Consider the following 24,437-nt stretch of genomic DNA (forward strand, 5'->3'; position numbering starts at 1 on the left):
TTAAAGCTCATCCCACTCCAAGCCTTGGTCACAGGCAGGGACATCTTCCACTAGCCCAGGTTGCTCCAAGCCCTGTCTAACCTGGCCTTGGACACTTCTAGAAATGGGGCAGCCACAGCTTCTCTGGGCAACCTGTGCCAGGGCCTCAGCACCCTCACTGGGAAGAATTTCTTTCTGATATCTAATCTAAACCTACTCTCTGTCAGTGGGAAGCCATTCCCCCTTGTCCTGTCACTCCATGCTCCTGTAAAAAGTCCCTCTCCAGCTCTCTTGTGGGCTTCCTTCAGGTGCTGGAAGGCCACGATTACATTACCCCTAAGCCTTCTCTTTTCCAAGCTGAACAATCCCATTTCTCTCAGCCTTTCCTCACAAGAGAGGTGCTCCAGCCCTCTAATCTTGACACCAATCAAGCTTTTACACCTCCCATCCTGTTCCCCAGTCCTCCTCCATGCCTTTCAAACACACGTGTCTGCACTGGGGACTAAGCATGATGCTGTGATGCTCTCTTCAAGAAGTCCTGCTCCAAAATAGGTTTGGGGACTGGAGTATACACAATATCCCCCTTCCAAGGGTTGAGTGCTGTGTCTTCCTGGGATTTGAGAAGCAGTTATGCTGCTCCTCCACAGTGAGGGGAAATAAGAACTGAATGTGCAAAGAATGCAGGACAGATTTTACATAACACAGTACTGGAGACGCTGATATGCCCATGCCAAAAACCCCTAGGGATGTTATTTATTCAGTTTGAGGTGTATGAATTCTGGGAAGCTGAACAGGATACTCACGTGTGACTGTGAGCTTATGTCCAGTGAGTTCTACTCTGAGATCATGAGTGACTGGGTTGTACACTGCACATTTGTAGGATCCTTTGTCTTCTAAAGATACATTCAAAATCTGCAGGTTTCCAGATGGAAGAATTAGGTAGTTGTCTAAACAAGTGGGGAAGGAAAAAAGAAGATTATATTTAATGTAGTTTCAAAAAAAGGCTTCCTCTTTTTAATTTTTAATTAACTTTTCAGCTATACTAATCTATCCTAAACATAGGATCACAAAGAGATCACCATTCAAAGAAGATTTATTTCCAAAGACAGGTTTAGATAAAGTCATGCACAGGGAGTTCTGCAAGTTTCCTGAGGATTTTTTCCTGTAGGTTCTAAGAAAAAACTCCAGGCAAGCTTTTGTTGGATACTTACATTGCACAAAAAAAAAAAATCTCACCTCTTGATTGTTCCAGCCATTTCCCCCGCACTTGGAAGCGAACCTGTGCTTTGGGGTGACTTTCTGGCACCTTGCACCTGATGAGAGCTGAGCCTCCTTCCTCTGCTGCAATGGCAGCTGTCACTGAGGCATCAAAGTCACCTAAACCTGGAGAGATTTGGGAAAAGGGTAAGAGCAGCCACGGCCTAGGAGAGAGGAATGGCAGTAAGCTCAGTATTTGTGTTCAAAAGACAGCTGGCTTCATCCTGATTGTCTTCTCTGGTGCAGCATTTGGACATTCACATCAACAGGCATGGTCTATCCTGCAGCCCATAACAGCAAAAACCTTCATTACCCACCTCCTCACTACAAAAAGCACCAGCTTTTACAAGGGAATAGTGAGAAAAAATAATTCCTATATTCCCTCAACTGCTCCTGGAAAAGCAAGCAGAGACACTGGAAAGGCTGCAGGGCTCCCTCAGGGGCTCTGCAGGCACTACAGGAGACAATTCACACTGACAGCAGGAAGCCTTTCCCTTAAAACATGGAATTGTTTCTCTGTGATAATGAACACAGCAGTGAGTGCAGCAGTGCCTCCCTCTTGCTGCCACTAGCCTTGAGGCAAGGAGAGAGCTCCCAGCACCTTCCCTAGGAGAGAGCCCCCAGCACCTTCCCAAGGAGAGAGATCCCAGCACCTTTCCAAGGAGAGAGCCCCCAGCCCCCAGCACCTTCCCAAGGAGAGAGATCCCAGCACCTTCCCAAGGAGAGAGCCCCCAGCTCCCAGCACCTTCCCAAGGAGAGAGCCCCCAGCTCCCAGCACCTTCCCTAGGAGAGAGCCCACATGCTGCCAAAACCTCCAAGGCAGGAGGGAAGTGTGGAAGCTGCTCTTCTACTCCCTTCATGTTCAAAGCATCTTCAAGGTTGTGAAGTTTTTCTATGTTAGCCACCCTTAGAGCTCTCCTGAGAGGGTCTGGCCATGGGTCAGTACTTTACCAAAACACTTACTTCTCTCACTTATAAGAGATTTTCCTCCCAGGGGGATTTTGGACATGCTCCATAGATGAGGTACCCTTCCAGAGAAATCACTCAAACCCTGTTTGACAAAGGCCTGATTCAGACAGCCCCAAGATCCCAAGCAGACAAATCATGCTCATGCAGGAATAGTGTATTCCCATTCTCAGCATCACATCGTCCTTTCCATGTGGAAAACATTGCCCCTTCCTCTTCTGAAGTCCCTCGAGATGAAATAATTCACAGATCAAGCACCAAGGCAAAGGCTGATCAGAAGAACCGGTGAAACTGAGAGAAGGGAAACTGTCCCTAAATGGACAGAAGACTGTCCCCACCTGCAGAACATCTACGTTGGTTTGATCAAATCAAATGAAAAGGAAAATCTGCCTCTCCCACTTATGTCCTAGGCAACAATTCTCACTCATTTCTCCTCAACTCTCAAGCACACTTCTGCAACAGCGTGGCAGGTCAGCTGCTCTTTCAACATCATATGTGAAGGGAAGTGTTTGGGAATCTTGTACTTTCAGGCCAGTTCATGGAAATGAATGTTATTTTGCTGAATAATATTTGCGTTTGCTGAAAAAGGTTTTTGAGGTCCTTCAGCTCGAAATGAGGCTGACACCAATGCTAAATCCATCAGGTGTGGTTTGGTATGGCCGAGGCTTTAAAAGCCTCCAAGGGTGGGGATCCTCAGGCTTTCTGGGGAATCCGACCCAGGGCTGAATCACCCGACAGGCCCCAGATGATATAATTTAAAAAAAAAAAAAAAAAAAAAAAAAAAAGGCTGGGTGTTTCCCTAAAAGTCAAAGAAGAACAAACCACACGAGCCAGCTGAGGTCTACAGGGTTTGCAAGGAGCAAAGGGCACGAATGAGAAGGCACTTACTGCCCATGGACACCGTGGCAGGCCGGCTCAGCACGGCACCCGCGCTGCTCCTCGCCACGCACTGATAGCGGCCGCACGTCGCCGGGCTGAGGGACACGATTGTCAAAGATCCTGCCTGGATTTCCACTTCTCCTGCCCTGCTGTCCAGGGGTTCCCCATTAAACAGCCAAGAGAGGTGAGCTGTGGAGGGCTTGGCAGAGCAGCGGAGCTGGACGGGCTCGCCAGACTTCTGGACAGCAGACGAGGGCTCAGAAATGAAATGTGGAGTTAAATCTGAAAGGAAATATAAATACTGGGTTAGAGACCAGCATTTTGCATGGGCACAGGTGATAAGGTAAACTGGTATGAAAGACTGAGCATATAGAGGGTCTCTAAGCTCCAAGCTGCAAATGATACTCAAGCAGGTGTTGCCTTTTCCTTGGTAAGAGGAGCTCAGGAGAGATTCCTGCTCACCCTCAAACACTGGGAAAACTCCAAGATTTGAACCCCAAAAAGGGGGTGACATTAATTAAACGGAGGTAGGTGCAGCATAGGGGATGACACATTCCCAAGGCAAAGGCAACGTGCTTGCCAGGGCCAGCAAAAACTGCAATCCCACTGGATTTATCCAGAGGGAAACAGCAGCCGTCACCTGAAGAGCCGGAGCAGGGAACACGCAGCTGCAGCTGATCTGTCCCATATGAAGCGGGCCCGGACGTGACTTGTAAAATGTTAGAAATGGCAGGAGCCTGCCAGGTATTTATACAGAACCGTCTCTGAGTCTGCAGAACTAATTAAAAATAGCAGGATAAAAAAAGCTGGACGAACAGCAAAGGCTCTTGCTAATTCCAAATACATGGACTTCATCAGGACAAGGATGATGAATTGGGCATCCATTATCTTTACTGAGCAAAGATGAACAGAAACAGGAAGAGCTGCTAATAAATAAAAGGTTCAATTCCACAGAACTTGGTTATGAGAATCCATTTATTTGCCAGAAGAAAATTCCTGCTTGTTGGAGGAGATTTTTTTTCCTATCCTGGCCAGTGAAACACTGGGAATTATTTCCATTTGTTTTCTATGAAATTCTCCACTAAAGATTTTTGCATGAAGGGAGCAAGCAAAAGGCAATTGGCACCACTAACACTTATTTGGTTAGTAATACAAATTAGGAGAAAAAACAAAATTAAAAATAGACACATCAGCTGGGAAAAAACAATTCCTAGTTTGTAAAGGAGCTAAGGAATTCCAGATAGTACGGGTCAAGATGATATTAAATGACATCCAAGTCAGAGACAGTTTTCTTGTAGGTGGGGCCCTGGGCTCATGCTTTTCTTCTCAAGTCAGTCCATCCCAGCTCTGGTTATGAGTTTCAGATGAGAAACTGCACATTTTTAACAGAACCATAAACTATCTGCATAAACATAAAATAAAACTGGAAATTAAAGTGTGGCTTCACTTAACAAAAAAAGATGAAATCCATAAAAACGGTATCCAAGCATTTCACAGGACTCCAGATGTCCATTTTTAGCTTTTAATTAGAAAACTGTTTTTCCTATTAGTTCAGTCTGAATTTCCAGGGATAAGGGGGAAGCACTGACCTTTCAGTTTGCTCGCTCCAGTTGTATGAAATCACACTGCTACTTTCATCTTCGCCCCTGCCCTCACTTCTGACACCAACACTTTGTGCTCCGCGTAAAAGGCAAAATTGGTAGCAGTGACCCTGCAGCTGGAATTTATCTCCTATGGCTGCTTGAAAAATAAAATTTATCCCATTTGCTTATAACGACTGGCTATGAAGTGCTAAAAGTAGTAAAAGCTTCTTTTTCGTGTGGTTACGTTAAGACAAGCTGACTACACAGAGCAGATGTGTCAATTAAAACCATCCCTCCTCTTCTTTTTAACGCCAGAGCTGTTCCAACTGCAGCCACGCATCAGCCTCCACGTTTCAAAGAGCTGATTCCCCTCTCCCGCTGCAAATCCAAACCCCTCCCGACCCCTGGGAGCACAGGATGCACTGTACGCAGCAGAATCGGCGTCCAGCTAAATCCACGGAGACCCCAAGGAACAAACCCACGTAACCCAGCGTCCTCCACGTTCTGGCGCTCGCTTTGAGCCAAGTTTTCACGAGCAAAGCCATATATTGGGCGTGAGGCCGCGTTTCAGTGCTCCACGCTGCCTTAAAAGCAGATTATTGACAACGTCCACGAGAGGCGGCCACTTGGAAACGCGCTCCCAAGCGCTGCTTGTTCAGAAGTTTGGGCTCAACCCCAAAACCTCCCAGCCAGTCCCCCTGGATGGGGTGAGGCCTCACCTGGGCTGGTGGCAGCGACGAGGCCGGCGATGAGCAGCAGTGCCTGGAAGCGCCCGGGGGTTGGATGCATAGCGCCAGATTATCCCAGTTGAAAGCCCAAGGCTCCAGACTAAGATGAGGCACGGAAACAGCTACAAAACAAACAAACAGATGTCTACTGTGAGTTTCAGGAGTCCCTCTTTTAACTCTCTCACAACAAAGTGTTTGGGGTTTGGAAAAAAAAAAAATAAAAGAAAGAAAAAAAAAGGCACAACCAGGAAACAGCCAATATTCTTTGCAATATAGGAACCATCTGTAAAAGTGAGTTAGAGCTGAACTTCACTGTGGTTCCAAGTACTATTCTTAATGTAAGAGTTCTTCCACAGCTGGGGCATGAGGCATCCGCGTCGAACCGCTGCCCTGATGAATTAAGACTCCTTTCCACCCAGAGGAGCTGGAGTCCAAAGTAAACAGCTTATCTGTTGGAGATAATATTGTTTGCAAACAATAATCATTTGACCATCTATCACCAGGCCGCACTTGTTTTACAAGTTTTTATGAATCTACTGCTGTGATGCTGCTGCCACTCACAATTGCTCTAAATCTGCTTCCCAAGACCTGTCATCTGCTGGCTCCTTCTGCTGGGCTTTACAGGCAAACTGTGCCACTGAAGAAAACACCAATATCAGTCTTGTTCTCATTTATATTCCCGAACCAGTGATGCTCTCTCCTATACACCACTTTCACCATCAAAAAATACAAACTGCGTCATTAAGCCAGCAAAATACAAATAAATCATAAATATGATCCCAGAGGTCTTTTCCAGCCTAAGTGATTCTGTGATAAATGGTTAAACGAGCAAAATACAAACTAAGTCATGGAATCAGCAACCAAACTTGCCCCGAGGTGAGTCTCAGGAATGGTGTTTGTGACACTCCCGGTCTCTATCAAACGCTCGTTTCCCCAAAGAAAACAATAAATCTGCAGCTGTCGTTCACTTAAATGTCCTATTGGCCTTGCATAACATTATGATAAATAAGATCTGAGCTCATTTAGCACAGTTACTTCATTTATCAGCCTGGCCATACAATTCCGCCGCTGATAACATTCAACATATACTTTAAACATCTCATCTATCAGCCGTGTACATAAACATGTATCCAACACACACAATAACTGGGAGCTTTCCTGGAGCACAGAAACAAGTGCAGCAACACACATCCCTGAGAGGAATAAGTCCCAGTTTATTGAGTGTTCGTGGAGCCATTTGCTTTCTAAGAAGCTGGATGCAGATATAAACAGCAAAATTATTCCCGTGGCTCATTTTAAAATAACAGTGTTTTGTCATCGGAGCATCACTGTAAAATACATATGCAAACTGAGCATCAGGAAAAGCCTCCAGTTGTAATAGAATCACTCTGGATTTTATGGGGCTATTTGCTCGCTGCCACCTCTGCCTGCAAACTGCACCCTGGGTCCCACTGACAGCTTGAGAGGGCGGGAAGAAACACTGCCGAGTTCTGCTCCCGTTTCTGGGCAGTTTTATCTGATCCGGCAAATTTATTTCAGCTGTTGGGAAGACCCGACAATCCTGTGGCCCAGGCTGGTTCCCAAGGCGAGCCGGGGCTGTCTTGGGAAGCCGCAGATGGCAGAGGAGCCCAGCTGTGCCGAAGGGGTTGGTTTATTTGAGTTCTCCCTCGGTTCAAGGGCAGGAGCGCCGCTCCACCAGCGCGCGCGGAGGACAAAGTAAACACCCAGAGAACTTGTTAACATCAAACACTTTGCTGAAGAGGGCTGGGGGCAATGTTGCTTTTTGCCAAATCTTCCCTCCACTATTTATTTATCAAAAGCAATGAAACGTATATTCTGGGTCAACTTTAACCCCAGCACATGGAGCTACTGGGTTATTTTGCAGCTGTCTTTTTAAACAAGGCCAGCTCATTATCTTTAACTAAACTTTATCTTTGGAGATCTACTTTATCCAGGCTCTGATTTCCCTCTGTTTATCTTTCTCCTTACATGTTCCTTACTGCCAGTGTCAACAGCTACTCCTCTTTTGACCTACCAGTTTGGCTTTCGCAGGCTTGCGGAGTGCTAAGATCAACTGCAAAGCAGTGAGTACACACAGCGAGCCACAAAGACCAAAGTTCTTTGACTGGAGGGGGGAAAAAAAAGGGAAAAACATTGGCTTTAACTGGGCCAGGATTGTTCAGCATCAACACTGGGGCACCTGAATGAAGTTTCTTCAACATCTGTTTCTGAAGGGACGGCAGAAACATCTTCCTCGCTGGTAAATATGGGAACACTGGGGGGAGATGATACCCAGCAACACAGACCAACCCAGAAATACTTCTTTCTTTTTCTTCTGCAGATGGTGACACTCCAGAAGCCCCTTGTGCTAATTACAGAGAAGAGGGTGAGACCACAGCTCATAGTTTTGGGGTCTTTAGAAATTCTGTGGAGAAACTTTGCCTCTTTCATATTACATTAAAAAGCCTTAGGGATAGAAAAACACGACTCTTCCCCTTTGCCATCATTTCAATAAACCTGAGCTCCCATTTTGACAGCAAGTACCAGTCACTGGGGTCCCACCAGGATCAGAAAAAGGAGCACCCTGGTTAGATGTGGCTCCATTTAAGTGTCCCAGATTCCAAGATAAGCTCAACCCAGAACAACTCTCTCCACTGTTCATTGTTCCTTACTTGGGAGGATGAATCCCCATCACTTGTGGATCAGAGTCAAAGTTATATTGAAGCAAGAGGTGTCATTGTCTGAGCATTTTAAACTAAAACAGTAATAAGACGATATGAATAATATTCAAGGTTGAATAGAGATGGACGTGGTTTTAGTGGATCAAGGAGAACGTACTTTTCACTTGCACTGGCCATTCCTCCAGCCCATCAGAAAAGCACAGCATGGCAAAGGCCGCACTTCTCCTAAACATCTCCACCTAAAGTCATCCTCCAGTTATCTTCAACCAGCACTTGACCTCCTCGTCAGCTCTAAAGTAGCTTGTTGCTCATGGATCACAGGAAACAAGGAAGATAACAGACTTGTGTCAGGGGGAGGGGCCATCCCGACAATTCCATTGGATGCCTGCCCCTGGGAAGCACACTGCACACGCAGGGGCACCCAGAAACCTGTGGCTGGTACTTCTGGAGGTAATTAGCAAAATGAAGCACTTCCGCAGATGACATAATTCTGGCTGTGCACCTCATTTGTCACAGACCCTTTATAAAAGGGACACCTCAGCCCAGAGCCATGGGGACAGACTGTCTGGCAGGTCCCAGTTTCAGCCCCGCGACCTTCGGAATGCCGGACACAGGGAGGAAAATAAACCACTGAGTCCAAACAGAGGGGAAGGGACAGGTTAACTTTCCATTTAGGAGCACCGGCGGTTTCCCGGCACAGGAGCAGGGCTGTCCCCACTGCCAGAAGGGCACATCAGCCCTGGCACGCTCAGGATGCTGCAGGGCACATCATCACCCGGCTGTCAAGGCCTGAGGACCTCACCAGGATGGATACAGGCCATCCCGGACCAGGGACCAGCCCATGGGCTTCTTGAAGTGTTCTACTCAGCCAAGATGGCAAGACACAGGCACCAGACCATCCAGGGTCTCAGCAGCCCTGGCAGTGACCCTCTCCTCTCTTCCCAAAGTTTCACGTTTGTCCCTATTTCTCCAGAAACCAGTGATCTTCAATGTAGGGCTCCACAGATCTGGTCCTGTCACTGTAACTTAACCCTCACCTCCAAATTAACTCACTCCTATCCCCCCTTGCCCCCAAAAAAGAGTTTCACTCTCTAAAAGATGACAAAATGCTGTTTTCCATGCATTCCCACGGTGCTAAGCTCCAGAAGACCCTGTGTCCTTCCAAACACAGCCGAGATCCTGCCCTGCTGATTTACTGAGCCCTGAACTTCTCTCCACCCTTGCAGCTGAGGGCAGAGTCACTTCAAAAAGAGCATTATCTCATCCCCATTTTGGTTGAGCTCCCTGAATCATCTTCCTGCCATCTCAGACCAGCTGGCACGACAACACCGGGACCTCCCTTCCCAACAGCCACCACTCCACCTCAATCTGTTACTGCACTCCCATTCCATCAGTCCCCTCCAACACGCTTCCAAACCTTCAGCGAGCCATTACAGCACACTGGAGCTAAATGAGGAAGGGTTTCTGCACTACCTCAACACACCAGGTCCCATAAACACTGGAGTAAAGCAGAAAGAGGAGGAGGAGGAGGAAGGAAACAGGCACCTCGGGAACAGAGGGAGTTATTCAAGTTGCCCACTCCACCTCCAGGAGCTGACGGCCTTTGCTGAGCAGCCCAAGGAAAAAGTGACTGAGTGCTGCTGCCTCAAGGGTGGCACTGCCCCACCAGCTGCACCGTGACAGCCATCTGGGAGTAAAGCAGCTTTGGATACCAAAGATTTCCCATTTTTCCTAAACAGCAGTAACTCAAAAATCGATTAATCCCACCTCGCTTTATCATATTATATGTGATTTAACACCCAAAGCACAGCAAGTTGTTTTTTTCCCTAGGTCACTTATTAGTTACCAAGAAAAATGTCTTTTTAACTTGTCCCCAGTACAAGAAAAGTCGCAGGTTTTCAAACCACCTAAATTTAGAGCAAACAAATTCCCCCGAAATTAACTAAAACACTCTGGCTTTAGCAGGAGCAAGCCCGAGTTAGATCATTAAATCTCACACCAAGACACCTTAAAAAAAAAAAAAAAAAAAAAAAAGGAGGAAAAAAAGGAGGTATTGAAGCCTGTGGCATTCCAAGAGAAAGCAATCAGACATTCCTGCCGCTCGGCTCCTCAGTGATCTCCAGAGCCTTTGATCACTGACTGTCTTCATGCTGTCCTCCTGGGGTCTGGCAAAATGAGTGTAACAGCTGGCACATAGACTTCATTAGCTTTCTGGGCTGGGAGGAGCGGGTTACAGCCCGGGAGCAACCGGCAGCCTGCCCGGCGGCCTCACGGAACAACCTCCCAGGTTTATTCCCGGGTTCTTCCAGCGGCTGGGAGAACCTCGAGGTATTCCCGAGCTGTTTGACAGCGGCGCGCTCGCCACACGCCGCAGACCTGCTCCTTGTGGCTCCCGCAGCCACCGCTGCCATCCAGGATGCGGCGGGGGGGGGATTTCTGATGCCAACCCGCGGGTCTGAGATTGCCAAAAGGACACGGAGCCGGCCGAAGCCCCCGTTTTTATGAATGCTTAATGACCACTCAATCATTAACATCAACCTTTAAAAAGCAAATGCAGCACCTACAGTGTTCATTACCCTCCCCCTCCCCCCCTTTTCAGGGTCTCAATCGAGTCAGTCAAGCGTGCAAACCGATCCTGTCGCCAGCAAAAGCATTTCCTTTCACTGTGGTCAGCCAAAAGCAGGGGAAGAAAATGGAAGTGACTTGGAGTTATGGCACCAAAAAGGCCAGACAAGCAAGGAAATAATCAACTCCACATGAGCCACTTCGAGCCCATCACAATGAAAAGGGCCTACGACTAACCCCAGGAAAGGTCAGCGGGACTATGGGGGTCAGAAGCTGAAAAAGGCAATAGCGAGCAGCTGCCAGCTGCAATAAGAATCAATGTGTTCCTAATTACGCTTCGAAGAGAGGGCTGGAGCACCGGGAAGCGCCGGGCTGTAACCACAGCTCGGGCAAGAAAGAACTCAAGCGCTCCCGTTTTACTCTTCTCCACCTCTGGAACTGCAGCCTGTGTGTTACTAAATCACAGGAAGCCGAGTGCTGGAGATAAGGAGCCAGGCGGTTACAGGAGGGTTGGGGATTCTGTAAAAAAAAAAAAAAAAACACAAACGCCATAATTAGGCATTTGTGTTGGAATTATGGCATCACCAAAGAGAGGATTTCATGAGTGTAAGTAATAAAATTACGTTCTTCAAAGGGATTTCGCGGGCGCTTCTAGGAAACGCGCTGAACTCTGCCGAGCAGTCCTGCACGCCTGGGATTTTCTCCATCCCCAAAAAACAGTCTGAAAGGGAAAACCCTACAAAAACCAGCTTGCTGACAGTGACCCCATAAACCAAGTGTGAGAGACACAAACGGGCCAAATGCCCTCCGAGGCGTTCACAGAAACACCCCGACTGGGGAGGCAGTTAAAAATTACAAGAAAAAGCATCCTTTGATGTTCTGTTCATATTTATTTATTACACTTTAAACAAATGAAAGTGCACCTTCCAGATCCTTATCAGAAGGATAAGGATCTCCTGAATAAAGGAGAAAAATTGCAGTTGCTCAACCTTTGCAACCCTCAGCTGGGATTTCATTAATGCCTCCACTTTTTTTGCCTAGACCCATGCCTGGCACCCAAATCCATTGGTGTTAAGTCACATCCGAGTGTTTCCTATGTGGATTCCCACTTAATGATTCAATTGGTATTTTTACTCCTTTTAATGCAACATTTATTTTTATAAGCAGCCTTGCATGGAGCTTTTTTCTTGCTCCAGATGATTTAAACCCCCCATGAATCAGAGATGAATCCCAAGAGCAATTCTGGGGGCTAAAATCCTTTTTCAATTGTGCAGCACTAATAGCACTCTAATTTTCATAGAATGGCTTGGGTTGAAAGGGACCTTAAAGACCTAAAAGTTGCTATTTTTGTCAAAATATAGAATGAGTGTTTGCTCGGGTGGCAGATGGCAGGAAAAACAAACAGTGCTGAGCAAACCAGACAGTGACTGAGTCCCAGCAAGGACAGGGGACTCCCAAGCCCTGATGGCCTTCCTTAGTAATCAGGCAGATGTGCTTCCCACACACCCTAAATAATGTCAGTAATTTACTCAACCTGGTACAGGTAAGGTCCAGTGGCACAGCACAGAGGTGACACAAGAACAGGTTAAGTAAAAAATAGCAGTATTAGCCCAAAGCATGGCCAAGAGGCTGCATGCCTCAAAGATGGAGCAGCAGATCTTTTTCACTGGATTTTTCTATTTTGCTTTCAGGCCTGGAAAGTCTCACAGTTGGTATCAGCTGTTGGATTCGGATCAAAGTTTAGCTTTCCATTAATCCTTTGAGTTATATGTGAGGCTGATAGAGAATTTTTTTTTTTTAAGAAGACAGTTAAGACTACTCAGATCCTTAATTTGCACTCCAATATTTCAAAAACACCTTGACTTTAGAACCTCGGTCTTGGCGTACATATGGTCTTGATAGAAGAACGCATGCTTTGGCATGGACTGGAGAAATGGATTTGGGGGAGCCTGGGGAAGAAAATTTAACAGTTTGTGTACTGTTCCTCAGCACACACAGCCAAAAACACTCCAAAACCCACAAAAGTCACGAGTCTGCTCCCGACACACATCCCTGCTCTGAGGGGGGAGACCTGGGGTTCCCATCCAGCAAGACAGACATCAGGAGAAAAATAAATAAATCACCACAGAAGCCACACTTTCTTCCCCACAAATGGGCATAACAATTAGGTTAATTTTATTATTAACTTCAGCAAAAGAGCTGAGACAGTCCCCCTGCTGCCACGCTAATGAAGTGGGAATGGTTTCTGCCTCCTCTGGCCTCGGGGGAAGCAAGAGAACAGAGCATTAGCCTGATATACAGTTCTGCTGGGCTGCAATTATGCTTAAATGCCTAAATCAGGGCTTTCAGCCCCCAAGGGAGCTGAGGGTATCATTAGTTTAACAGTTCCATCACAGTAACTGTAGGCCAAATACATACAAAGTTCTCACCCTTTGCTCCCTGAGGCCCCCCAGACCTCCTCCTTTCTCCTTATCTCCTGCCCAGGCAGTGCTTCGCCTCTCACTCCCGTTTTCTTCCCCACATTCAGCTCAACACCTGTGCAGAGTGCACTGCACATAAATACATACAGACACCTGTGACAGCCCTGCTCCCCTTCAGCCGTGTCTCCAAGGGTCCTTCTGCCAACAACCCCTCCCTGCTCCCTCCCCAGGGCTGGCCTGAGCCTCGAGCGAGGCGCCTGCTTTGCTTTTCCAGCTCTGATTTTTTACCGAGAACGAGATTTCGTAACCAGTTTTCCAGCCAATTTAAAGAGGGGCCGCTGCCGAGGAGGGCAGCAACACCTTCCTTCAGGACCTGGCTTGCATTCTCCAATCTGCACCGAGGATCCCGCGGCCAGCGAGTGAGTCAGAGCTGCTGGCAGATCCAGCTGAAAACTCAGCCAGAGAAAAAATGAGATTCGGTTTTCACCTGGATGAGGGAGCAGCTTCAGCTCCCCTCGCAGTCCTGGAGCACCGGCCCAAAGGAGGGGCTGGGAAAGGACATCCAAGAATGGGAACTTTGCACTTGAACAGCGTGAGGCCTCAGATCAACTCATGAAGCACCACCCCAGCATGTTTAATAAACCCTGGACTGCAAGAACGTGCATAAAAATGAAGAAAAATATACAAAACCCAACTCCAAGTGAGCCATGCCCATTTTCTCAAGGGAGCTGGGGAACTCACTGGCCTAATTATCCGAGCTACAGGTGCACACACCACAGCAAGCTGCACTATTGCCCCAGGGGGTGTCTTTTCCCCTCCAAAAAGCCTGCATTTTGCATGTCAAGGACCATCACCCATGATTATATCTTCATGGGTCCTATAATCAGAATTAATCATGAATTCAAAAAAAAAAAATAGAAAAGACTAGAACCACGGGCTTGTTCTGGTCATCAAAAAAAAACCTGTCAGACTCTCAGACAAAGGCCCTTGTGTCCACACAGGCTGCCTAAAGGTCCACTTCCAGCAGCACTCTCATGCCTGGGAAGTTTTGTTGCGGGAGAAGGTTGATGAAAAGAATTGGAACCATGGTTGAGCTCTGCTAGAGGACAGCGAGCTCATTCCTGAGGCGATTCCAGATGAACGCTGACACCTCGTCCTTTGGTAGCCTCCAGCAAGCAACAGCTCTAAAAAACGCAGACAAATGGGTTCTTTTAGCTGCCTTAGCCCGAGTCCAACTCGGGCTGTTGTAACTTGCAGGGATCCATGCTATCCGTGAGCCCTTAAAGGGAAGCACAACCATTAAATCCACACCTGCAGCCAGAATTTATAGCAACCTCATCTACTGCTGTCTTACATCATAGGCAATTAGGAGCCTGTGAACTCATGGCTGCAGGATATGGGAGGCGCGCTGGAACCGGAGAGCCAAGCCTGTGTTACAGTCGTTAGTCACCTCCAGAATTCACTGTGCCTGCAGACGGCTGGAATCGTGCACAAAACGGAGCAACGGACCCATTTTGACTCTGTTTGCTAAACAAAAGTGCTGCCCTCCACTCCAGATCGCTGCTTCCCCTCCTGTTACATCCACATGCCATCCCAGGCAATGCCAACACTCCCTGCTGCTGGACCCAGGCTCCAGGCAGAACAATGCTTATTAAAATCAAACTGGTTAACCAGGGACAGCTGAGGGAGAGAGCAGGAAAGACCCCGGTCTTTCCTCCCCCGATTGAAACAAGCCTGTGCACAATCCATCCTCCAGCCTTACAGTAATTCAGTTTTACTGCTCTTCTCCCCTCCCTTCCCCCACACTCGAAAGACCAAACCTGGTTTCAAAACTGAAGTCCAAACTCTCCGGCAAACACACACTTCTGCGCTTCTTCACCTCGAGGGAAGGAATCCTGACACGACTGACAATATTCCTTAGCAAAACAAGCCCCTTCGCCTCGGGCCCAGATAAAAGCAGCAGCTAGGCAGAAAAATAAATGAGAAAATCGTGTTGGTCAGGCCAGGTTTGCTACAACAAATCCACCAGGCTCCCAGGCGAGGAGAGGGGCAGTGGAACACGGGGGGAAGGAGAGGGAGGCTTTGGGTTGGATTCGCTCAGCGGTGTTGCGCAACTGAGCACCGGCCGTAGCTTCCCGCCTCCTTCCTCGTGCCAGCGGAGCCAAAGGAGAGCTTCGATCCAGAGGAGGGAGGCAGCAGTGACCATGAAGCTGTGGCCCAAGGGTTCTGCTTCTCCAGCCCTGCTGCTTCATGCAGCCGAGCTCTGCTGCACTGCCAGCTCAGCCCTGCCAGCAGCAGGGACCCCTGCCCGGGGCAGCACCGGCACACGGCGGCAGGTCGTGAGTCAGAGCCCAAACCTCCTCCCGAGGATAGGGGCCATGGCAGCTGTTCCCAGCAGAACCAGTTCAAACACGAGCAACTGATAGGAAAGGAGTTAAGTTTCATCACGGGAGACCAGGGAGAAATTTCCGCCAGGTTCACCTGACTGTGCCCTGTTCTCACTCGCACAGACACATCCTGCTTTGCTGAACAGGATTTCTGTTCGGATGTCCAACGGCAGACCAGCAATTCCATGAGACACCTTCCCAAAGGAAGATGGGAAACTGCTGCTGCGGCTTTGCCACGCAGGAAGAAGGTTCCAGACTCCTCATAGCACGTCAACTCCCCCACAAGACTTTAATGCCGAGCTCAGCAACATGGAGGCCCTGCAAAGATAACCGGCTGCCGGGATTGATTCCATCCCACGTTAGCATCCATCAGATAGCAAGAAAAACAAGATTAAGCAGCACCACGGCATTACTCTTCATTTAAACTTGGCAAAGAAAGCAAATGTTTCTTTTTTGTTGGCTTCTCTCTGTGTGTTTTGTAAAGCAGTCCCAGGCTCAGCCAGGGAAAGGTGCCTGGACTGTTTAATGTTGAGGGATTAGAAGGGACAACACTTGTACACTCGCCAGAGCCCAGAGAGGCAGCAAAGGCTCGGGCTGAGCAGGCAAGCATCTGCCTCCTGCAATATATACATTGCCCCAGTGAAAATAAACAGCTTCACACCTTTGGCTCAGAGAAGGACTTCAGCTTCTCCTGTGCCCTCAACCTGCAGCCTCTCTGCTCAAGGAACAGTCAGAAGGGTGAAGGTTACTCCCAGTTCCCTTATTCCAAGCAGTTTAAGGCTGGAAGCTTTCTGTCTCCTGTTGCACTGGGTTGAGTCTGTGCTACTGTGCACTGATTCTGGTGTGGCTTCCTTGTGTTTTGCTGTGCCCAGAGCTGTTTCAGACAAACTCTGAACACACACACACACTTTCCATGTGTGCTGGTTACTTACAAGCCATGAGAAATGCACTAATTAGGAAAAATGCTAACTTGGAAACTGGACCATTTTTAAAGCGCTCAGCCCCAAAGCCAATAATTTAGAAAAGCATGCCCCAATTTACCAGTGCACTGGAGATGAGAGGGCTGAAGAGATTCCAGCCACACCTCTGCAGTACCCACCATCTGCAGTCTGTTCCTAACTCCTCTCTGGCCCATCCCAACACACACAGCAATTTGGAAGTGCAATCTGCACCCCAAAAACATGCCTCAGTCTGAATAGCTGCATTTAAAATTATATCATTAAGCTTGAAATTTCAACATATTTAGAGAGTTTTGATAATAACATTTTTGATTACATCCGTTGCCAGCTTCCTTCTACACCCTGACAAAGATTTAAAGTATACATTCCTATTTCATTCTGCAACAGAGATTAGTGGCAGGAACAGAAAACATCTTCTGTTCCAAAAAACCCTCGGGGTTTTCCTCCTTCTCTTGCATTTTATTAGAGGAGTCTCAAATCTCCATCAAGCTGTGATACACTGTCACTGCAAAGTATTTAAGGCAACAAGTAACTGAGTGTTACACTGGAACACACCTTCGGAAAAGGCTCCTGAGAAACAAAGAGATTTCCCGGAGGGATCGCAAACCTCAACAGTTCCTCGGCAGTAACAGCCCTCAGCAAGCTTTATGAAAATCCGAGCCTACGCTCCAGCACATGCACACAGAGCCCTAATTCGGGAACTTTTGTGAACTCTTATCGTGGGGAAGGGGGGAACAAAGGAAAACCACATGCTATTGTTTAGTTTGACTCCGCAATACATTTAATCTACATGGAGTTGGAACATTACACAGCAAAACTCCTCGGCTCCCAGAAATTACATACAGCCAACAGCAGCAAAGCCCATTCTCCAAAGGGAAAATGGTATTTTAAAGATGTTGCCTTTGCCCCACGCAGCACAGAAATTCTCCAAAAGGCAGCTGAAAGCTGCCACCAGTGCTTCCAATCCCATATGCCAAGTGCATGGGATCAAGGCGAGGCTACCAGCACTCATGACACAAGGAAAGCCAAAGCTGGGGACTTTCACCAACCTGACTTTGAGCTATTGGAGCTTTTCCCAGTAGGACTGTGACAGCATTGGGGGGCCCCAAGAAGAGGGAGGACCTCCCCAGGAATCTCACACCCTCACAGCCTGTTTGAGCCTATCAACAGGACCAGCCTTTGATGCGTTCCAAGATGTCAAAGCAAGAAGACACAGCTCATGAGCTGCCAAAGAGCTATGCCAGTATATCCATGGGGACAGTAACCGATTTCGCTACGTGAATTCCATTGCTCATAGCTGTGCAACTCCCTTCCTGGCCTTGCATCCTACTGGATGTGTGCTAACAAGGACTGTCACTGGGAGGCCTTTGGTGCACAGCTCCAGGACATTCCCGAGCAGCTCCAGGGGCTGTGGCTCTGCCAGCGAGGTACCAGCCTGGCAGATCCACCCAGGCACAACTGAAGAACCATCTTCCTAAACATTGTATTCCTGTTTGAAGCCATCCACTGCCATCCCCTTGTGCCCAGTGAGTTCACTCCCCCAACCCCACTACTTCAGTTCCCATACACACAGCTTTTCCCAGACAAAGAGCCTGCTGCCTCATGTTGGGGCACAGCCATTGCTGCCGAGGGACCGGAGCCCTGCAAGCTCACCCTGGGCAGGTGCCAGCATCAACACCTCTACCTACAGTGAGGAAAACGTGCAGACAGGTGACAACACAGCCCCAGCAGCCCACGGGCACCTCCTCTCCATCCTGGGCTCGTTGGGGCTGCGGTTTATCTGCTCCTGCACCTGGGAGCAGAGGCCTTTGGCACAGCCCCATCCTCACCCTCCATCGGGCCGGGGGCTGGCGCAGGCACAGGTTGCTGAGAGGTTTCAACAGGCTGAATGAAACGGTGAAGAAAGACACTTCTCAGAGGGGGAGGGGAAGGGAGGCACACACGTACTGAACAAATCATCTGTTTGGAGCGCTGGCTCCTACTTGTTCTCGGTTATATTATTCACTCAGGAGTGGATTAATCCATCACTGCAAAGGAATCTCCTGATCTCAGAGATAAAGGCAACAAGTCATGCACTGACTGTCTGTGGATCCTCCTGGAAATGGCCAGCCTTTCTCATGGCCTTATTTGGGCCGATCTATCAGCTCTCAACTAACAACAAGCGAAAAAAAAAAAAGAAAAAAAAAGGAAAAATATTTAAAACCGAAAACATACCACCTGATCACAGTAACTTTAGTTGGATCAACCTGGCACCAAGCAGGGGATTTCAACTTGGAACAGACAGCTTAATTTGTTTCAGAAGGGGACACATTGTCCCCTTCTGCTGTTCCCCAGGAGAGGAACAGTTACCTGGGGGTTACCTTCCAAACTGGCACGGAAAAAAAGATTAATTTCTTGTAAGATTCTTTAGAGTGAAGCCTTTTACCCAGATAAATGCTTTGTTTCACTCACTAAGGACTGGGAAAGGAAACCCCTGGTGCCAGGCCCCTCCAGGAAGAGGAGCATCTCCAGCTAGAGCAGCCTGCTCTCCGACACAGGGTGCCTACACAAAATAAAATTCCAGGAGGTTGGACATCTCCAGCACCTGCTTGTCCTTCAGTGCTCCAGTAGATGCTGCAGTGTGATTATAGAGGCATTTGGGACCCATCTGTTCTTCACCTAAGATTAAGGTGGGCCAAGAAGGTCCCCACAGCTCCCTTCCATGAGTACCTGGGGCTCACCAGCACATGAAAGGTGAGCTGGCAGGGAACAACACTTCACAGGCAGCACAAACCTCAGCCACCTTTGCAGAGACAAAACACCCCCAGAAATGTAAACTAGTGGTGCCTGGCCTCTTTGCCAAGACTGTTCCAACAAGGGGCTGCTCACAGCTTGAGCCCTTTTGCCCTTGTCTTGGCACTTTACAGGTTCCCTGCAAGGAAAACCACGGGCTGCGAGGCAGAGCCTCTGCACGCTGCGAGGTAGGAAATATTAAACTCCTCTTTGAATTAAACAAATAAGGCTCAACCACTTGGTTCGTTATCAGATCCAATGGTTGGAGTCTGCGGGGAAAGCTAAACAGCAGAACCCGGGGTATAAATCAAAGGCACGATCAGACAGACAGGTGAGGCCGAGGGTGCGGTTTCACCTTTCAGCTCAGCCTCCCGGAGCGCGGCCGCTGCCAGAGGGATGGTCTCCCTTCCCCGCCCCAGCTCCCTCCCGCTGCCAGGCGGAGGGAACATCCCAGCAGAGCTGGCCTCGCCCGCTCCGGGCTTTAGAGGGCGATTTTATCCTTTCTCCTTGCCGTTTCCACGAGCTGAACCGGTTCAGTTGGGCATTTCCAGAGGCAGGAGATGGAGGGCACCCGGCCCCTCGGCTCGGCGGCAGAGCGAGCAGGTTTAGAAGACAGCAAAGCCAATTTAAAAGCCGCTGCTGCCAAAAGGGGCCATCTCCCCCCCACCCCCAGCCCCCCGGGGCCTCCCCAGTCATCCGAGTGGAAGATTTAACAACTCTAACTGCGGGGCAAGATCCAGGAAAGTTTGGGGCTTGGGTATTTTTTCTTCTTTTTCTTTTTGAAGGGTTAGCTGGAGTCACTCCCCTGCGGCTGCTCCACTGCTGGATTCCCACAGCAGGGGAAGAGGCAGGAATGTACCTGCCACCTCCTGCAGCAGCGAGTCCTCGGATGGAGCTGTAACGTGAAACTGCGCCCAAGGAGCTGGGGAGGGGGGAAAAAAGGGAAAAAAAAAAGAAAAAAGCAGAATCCCACCTGGCTAGAAGAGCTTCAAGACATCTTATAGGTATGGGAAATGGGAAAACAACCCACCTTACATGATTGTTTTCCCTCCTGTTGAAAGACAGCAGATATTTCACGCACAGAAAGAGCAAGCAGGGGCTTAATGGGAAAGGCAGGTGGTCTCGATGCACAAGGCTCAATCCCTCACAGGGCTGAACAAGCATTTCCCCTAAAGTGATCACTGTCACTGGAGAATCATCATCCCCACCGGAAAGGGAAAAGTGAGCTGGGGAAAGTGGAAAACTCTGACACACTCAGCCCTGAAGTTTTACTGAGCCATCTACCAAGGAAATTACTGGAAGAACACTCAACCGAAAAAAAGTTTATATATATATACACACAGAGAAACTATCTTGTCTAGAAATTCTTGGGCCAGGGCAGCTGGAGACCTCTTACCAGCCAAAGTAATATAGAAAAGAGGTTTTTGCTTATTTTACCAAGGACAAACACCATCCCAGAGAAAGCAATGTAGGAGAAAGGGACACACAATAGCAGGGTTTGCTTAGGGAGGCCTCCAGGAGAGCAGAAAGTGAGCAGAAAAAGAAAAATGCCTGAAGAACAGACTGAGTACCAGCTCACCTGTTAACAAAATAGCTCAAAATAGCAAAAATAGCGGACAGACAACCCAGTTTGTTGCCTACGTACCAGTTTAAGAGTCAGAATTGCAGGGCAAGCTGCAAACTCCCATTTAAAGAGGAAATTTGACCAATTCCACTTGATACAAGGTTTTTTGATCACCCCAGCTGCAGACAGGAACTGGCTCTGAAGCTCCCCAGCCCACTGAAACACCCAAAACCAGAGAACTGACAGCAAACCACTGCAGCAAGGAAGGGGCAGGACTCGGCTCAAGGGAGCCCCTCACTAGTTAAGAGATCATAAGCAAAGTAGGAGACAAAAACCTGACTCTACACACACAGGTCAAGTTTACAGTATCAAGTAACTTATATTTATAGACAAATAAAATGTTGCCAAACGAAACTTGTTCAGTCAATTTCCGAGATGCCGATTGGAAGTGACTCCATAGGAAACATCACCTGAGATAACCCGAACCCAGCAGCTTTGGGGGTGAAGACTCACTCAGGTCTCAGGGTTTCTGGTACTAAATCAAAGGTTTCAAAGCTTCGTGGAACCAGGTTCAGCAGCAGGTTCACCACATTTCCATGATGTTTTGCTTAAGACTGTGTGCCAAGACCAGAGCACAGCAATGAAACCCCTCAAGAGTCACAACTGTGGGCATGGGAATGAGGAAGATGCACAGTAGGAGGTTTTCCAGCACAGGCTAAAAAGCCTGGCAAAATGAGAAGAGGTGAAGGAACTCTTGGAGAAGGTGTAAAAAGCAGGTTTAGTGGGAGATACAGGAAACCCACGTGAAGTTCAATGCCTTTTCTCATACGGAATCAGAAATAGCTCACACAACCTGCATAAACCTTTTCCACAAAGCTTGTTGTGCAGCAAAGAGAGACACGTGCACGTACAAACACTCAGAGATCAGCTCAGAACCCACAGCCCCTCACACCCCGCGCTGCAAACAACCCAAAATCACAGCAGCTGGTCCTTCACACACCCAGTCACACCAACAGCCATGTGGGAGAAGGTGCTGCTGACCGTGCCATAGCATCAGAAAGCAGCTTTATTCCCAAAGTTATTTAATCATCACACGCTTCGCAGTTGGTTTTTCGGCACCGAAGCCTTGCTGGTCTTACACTTCAGAGCAGTGTGCCTTCCCTCCAGCAGCCACCAATTAATGTCACAGTGGTGGCACGCCCCAGGCCTCGTCAGGCAGAGCAGGTCTGCTGGGGGACAGCAGAGGGGGATTTATGAGATGCCGGACCCTGGAGCGGCTGTGCACTCACATGGGCCAATCCACTGCCTTGCTCCCCCATTCCCACATCTGCAGAAGCAGTCTTTAAACAAGCCAGGGTATTTTTAAGCTCTGACAGTTAAAATCCTCAAGTGACATCACCTGAAGTCAGAGCACAGCTGCCTTATTCCTCTGACACACCAGCGAGCCAAAGTAAGCAGGAGCCTCAGTTTATGGGCTTACAGCACACCTTGAGATAATGAAAGCGCTGGAGGGACTCACCCCAGCACAGTCAGGCCTCTCCTTGCATGTTTTTTCACCCCCCTCCTCAGTTTTGGGGTAAAACCCACAAAGTTTAGCACCAGTGCAGCCCAGCAAGCCAGCAGAGGGAGCACACGGGGGGGCCCGGACCAAACTCCACCACCAGCATCCCAAGGGGCTGGTGGGCAAGGAATGCAGAGCTGGTGTCCCACCACAGAAAAAGGATGAAAGATCACCAAGATTGCATGAAGGATGGCAAAAACCAACCCTGCAAGCTGCTTCCCCGTGGTGTATCTGAGCTTGCCCTCCCACACTTCACCTTGCACACACAGGCATGGCTTTAGGGGCAGTTGGGGCAGCTTAAGGGTGTAAATCACATTAATCCAAGCAACAAAGCCACCACACTCATCCTCGGGTGAGTTACTAATCCCTCCACACCAGAGCCCATCTCACTTCCTACCCCCTGAGGAGGAAAAAAAAAAAAAAATCCCTTTTAACACAACAGGTAACCCAGTGGATCCCACCTTGGTACTTTTATCTGTAAGTCCACTTTAAATAGCTTTGGGCAAGTCGTGGGTTTCTCCATAAACCTGCAGGTTTTCTGGGATGCAGAACCACGCCAGGCAGAAGCTTCCCTCTTCTTTTGGAGGGGGGGGGTAACTATGGGACAAAAACGTTAACTTCTGTCTAGTCACTCCGTTACCAAGCCCTCCACACAAGACAGGCTTGCAACTGCTTCCAAAGAGCAGGGTTTGGTTTCGAAGTGTTTGACTCACACATGGCGCCCGTTTCGATTTGGGGGAACAAAAGCACGCTGGGTGTAATTAGGGCAAATAATATCGAGTTTAACAGAAAAGCATCACGAAACCGTGCCGGGAAACGCTCGCCGCGAGTTTTGGTAACGCAGAAGGAGCGGGCTGCCGCCCTCAGCAACCACCACCACAAGAGCACTTTTCCTCCTGCACGTCCCATAAATCGCAACTGTCAAAACTCCCAGATGAGCAGAAAAGCCTGCGGGTTCCAGGCAGCAGCACCCCAGGATTACCTGCTTTGTTCGAGGCAAATGCTGGGCCACGGAGGATAAAACCCCGGACAACCGAAGTCTGCGTGCTCCTGGGTAACCTCGGCTGGTGTTTGGGTTGGTAAACTGTATTTCTGGAGCATGTGTGAAAGACAGAACTCGCTGAGTAAACAGCCCCTCAAGAGCTGACAGCTTTACAGCCCCAGGCTCGGCGCAGCTACTCCTGACCAGAGGCAGCAAAACAGTTGGGGAAGGCAGTAAAATAATAATTAAAAAGAAAAAGCTACATTAAGGCATCGCTTCACCCCCTTCACCAATCCTTTACACAGTTGCGAGGTGGGGGCAAAATAAACATCGTCTGTTTTCTGCCCAGCAGCGAAAAACACGTCTCTCTTGGTTTAAAAAACACCAGTATTGAAAGTATGGGATAGACGGCTGGAAAGTTCTTCCACTAGAAGTCAGGAACTGTATAATTTATATTTTTTTTTTTTTTTTGGCAAAGAGACAGACAAAGCACGGGAAAATCATTTAAAATTCAAGATTCGTGTGGCTCTAAGGATGGAGGCAGCTTAACGCAATAACAGCAATAATTAGAGATAAGATGCCAGAATGCTTTACAGCCTCAGTCCTCGGGCATCACACACCACCTCCCGCCTCAGGGACCGACTTTCCACCGCCCTAATTGCGGAGGAAAGTGACCTTACAGGTTAAAAGCACCGAGGATAACAATCTTAAGGCGGCCAAGAAGGCTGGACGTGCCCCTCCGCGGCACCTCCTTCAAGCGGAGACACGAGACCGTAAATCAGAGCGCGGCGGCGGCGGCTCGGGGGTCTGTCCCCGCTCGGCACCGGGGAGCGCAGCCGGGCGGTGTGCGGGGGGTGACAGGAGCCAACACCTGCGGCCGCAACGGAGGAGCCACGGGAGCCCCGCACGGATTCCCGGGAGCCCCGCACGGATTCCCGGGAGCCCCGCACGGATTCCCGGGAACACCCCCCCCCCCCCCCCCCCCATCAGTCGCGCGCCGGCGGCGGGAATCGCGCGCGCGCTCGTTACCTCTGCGCCGCGCCCCCTCCCTGGTCCCGGTCCTGCTGCTGCCGGTGCCGGTCCCGCTCGCCGGCGGCGGCGGCTCGCCAGGACATTCCAGGCTGGGGCGGGCGTCCCGGCGGGCGGGAGCCTCC

General features: G+C 49.0%; 1 protein-coding gene across 2 annotated transcripts in view; it reads right to left on the reverse strand.

Moving 5' to 3' along the window:
- The window catches only part of CDON (cell adhesion associated, oncogene regulated), a 55,960-nt gene extending 31,523 nt beyond the window's left edge, over positions 1-24,437 (reverse strand). Inside the window, exons 1-5 of one of the 2 annotated variants that reach the window (XM_027655660.1) lie at positions 24,313-24,437; positions 5,384-5,514; positions 3,091-3,363; positions 1,216-1,362; positions 783-926 (exon numbers count right to left, since the gene is read on the reverse strand). In XM_027655660.1, the coding sequence (XP_027511461.1) occupies positions 783-926; positions 1,216-1,362; positions 3,091-3,363; positions 5,384-5,453 (634 nt within the window). In that variant the 5' untranslated portion in view covers positions 5,454-5,514; positions 24,313-24,437. Of the gene's footprint in view, positions 1-782; positions 927-1,215; positions 1,363-3,090; positions 3,364-5,383; positions 5,515-7,427; positions 7,492-24,312 lie in introns of those variants that run through there. The other variant, XM_027655661.1, reaches the window with a different exon arrangement.

The sequence above is a fragment of the Corapipo altera genome, unplaced genomic scaffold (assembly GCF_003945725.1).
Source record: "Corapipo altera isolate COAL_440 unplaced genomic scaffold, ASM394572v1 71, whole genome shotgun sequence".
Lineage (NCBI taxonomy): Eukaryota > Metazoa > Chordata > Aves > Passeriformes > Pipridae > Corapipo > Corapipo altera.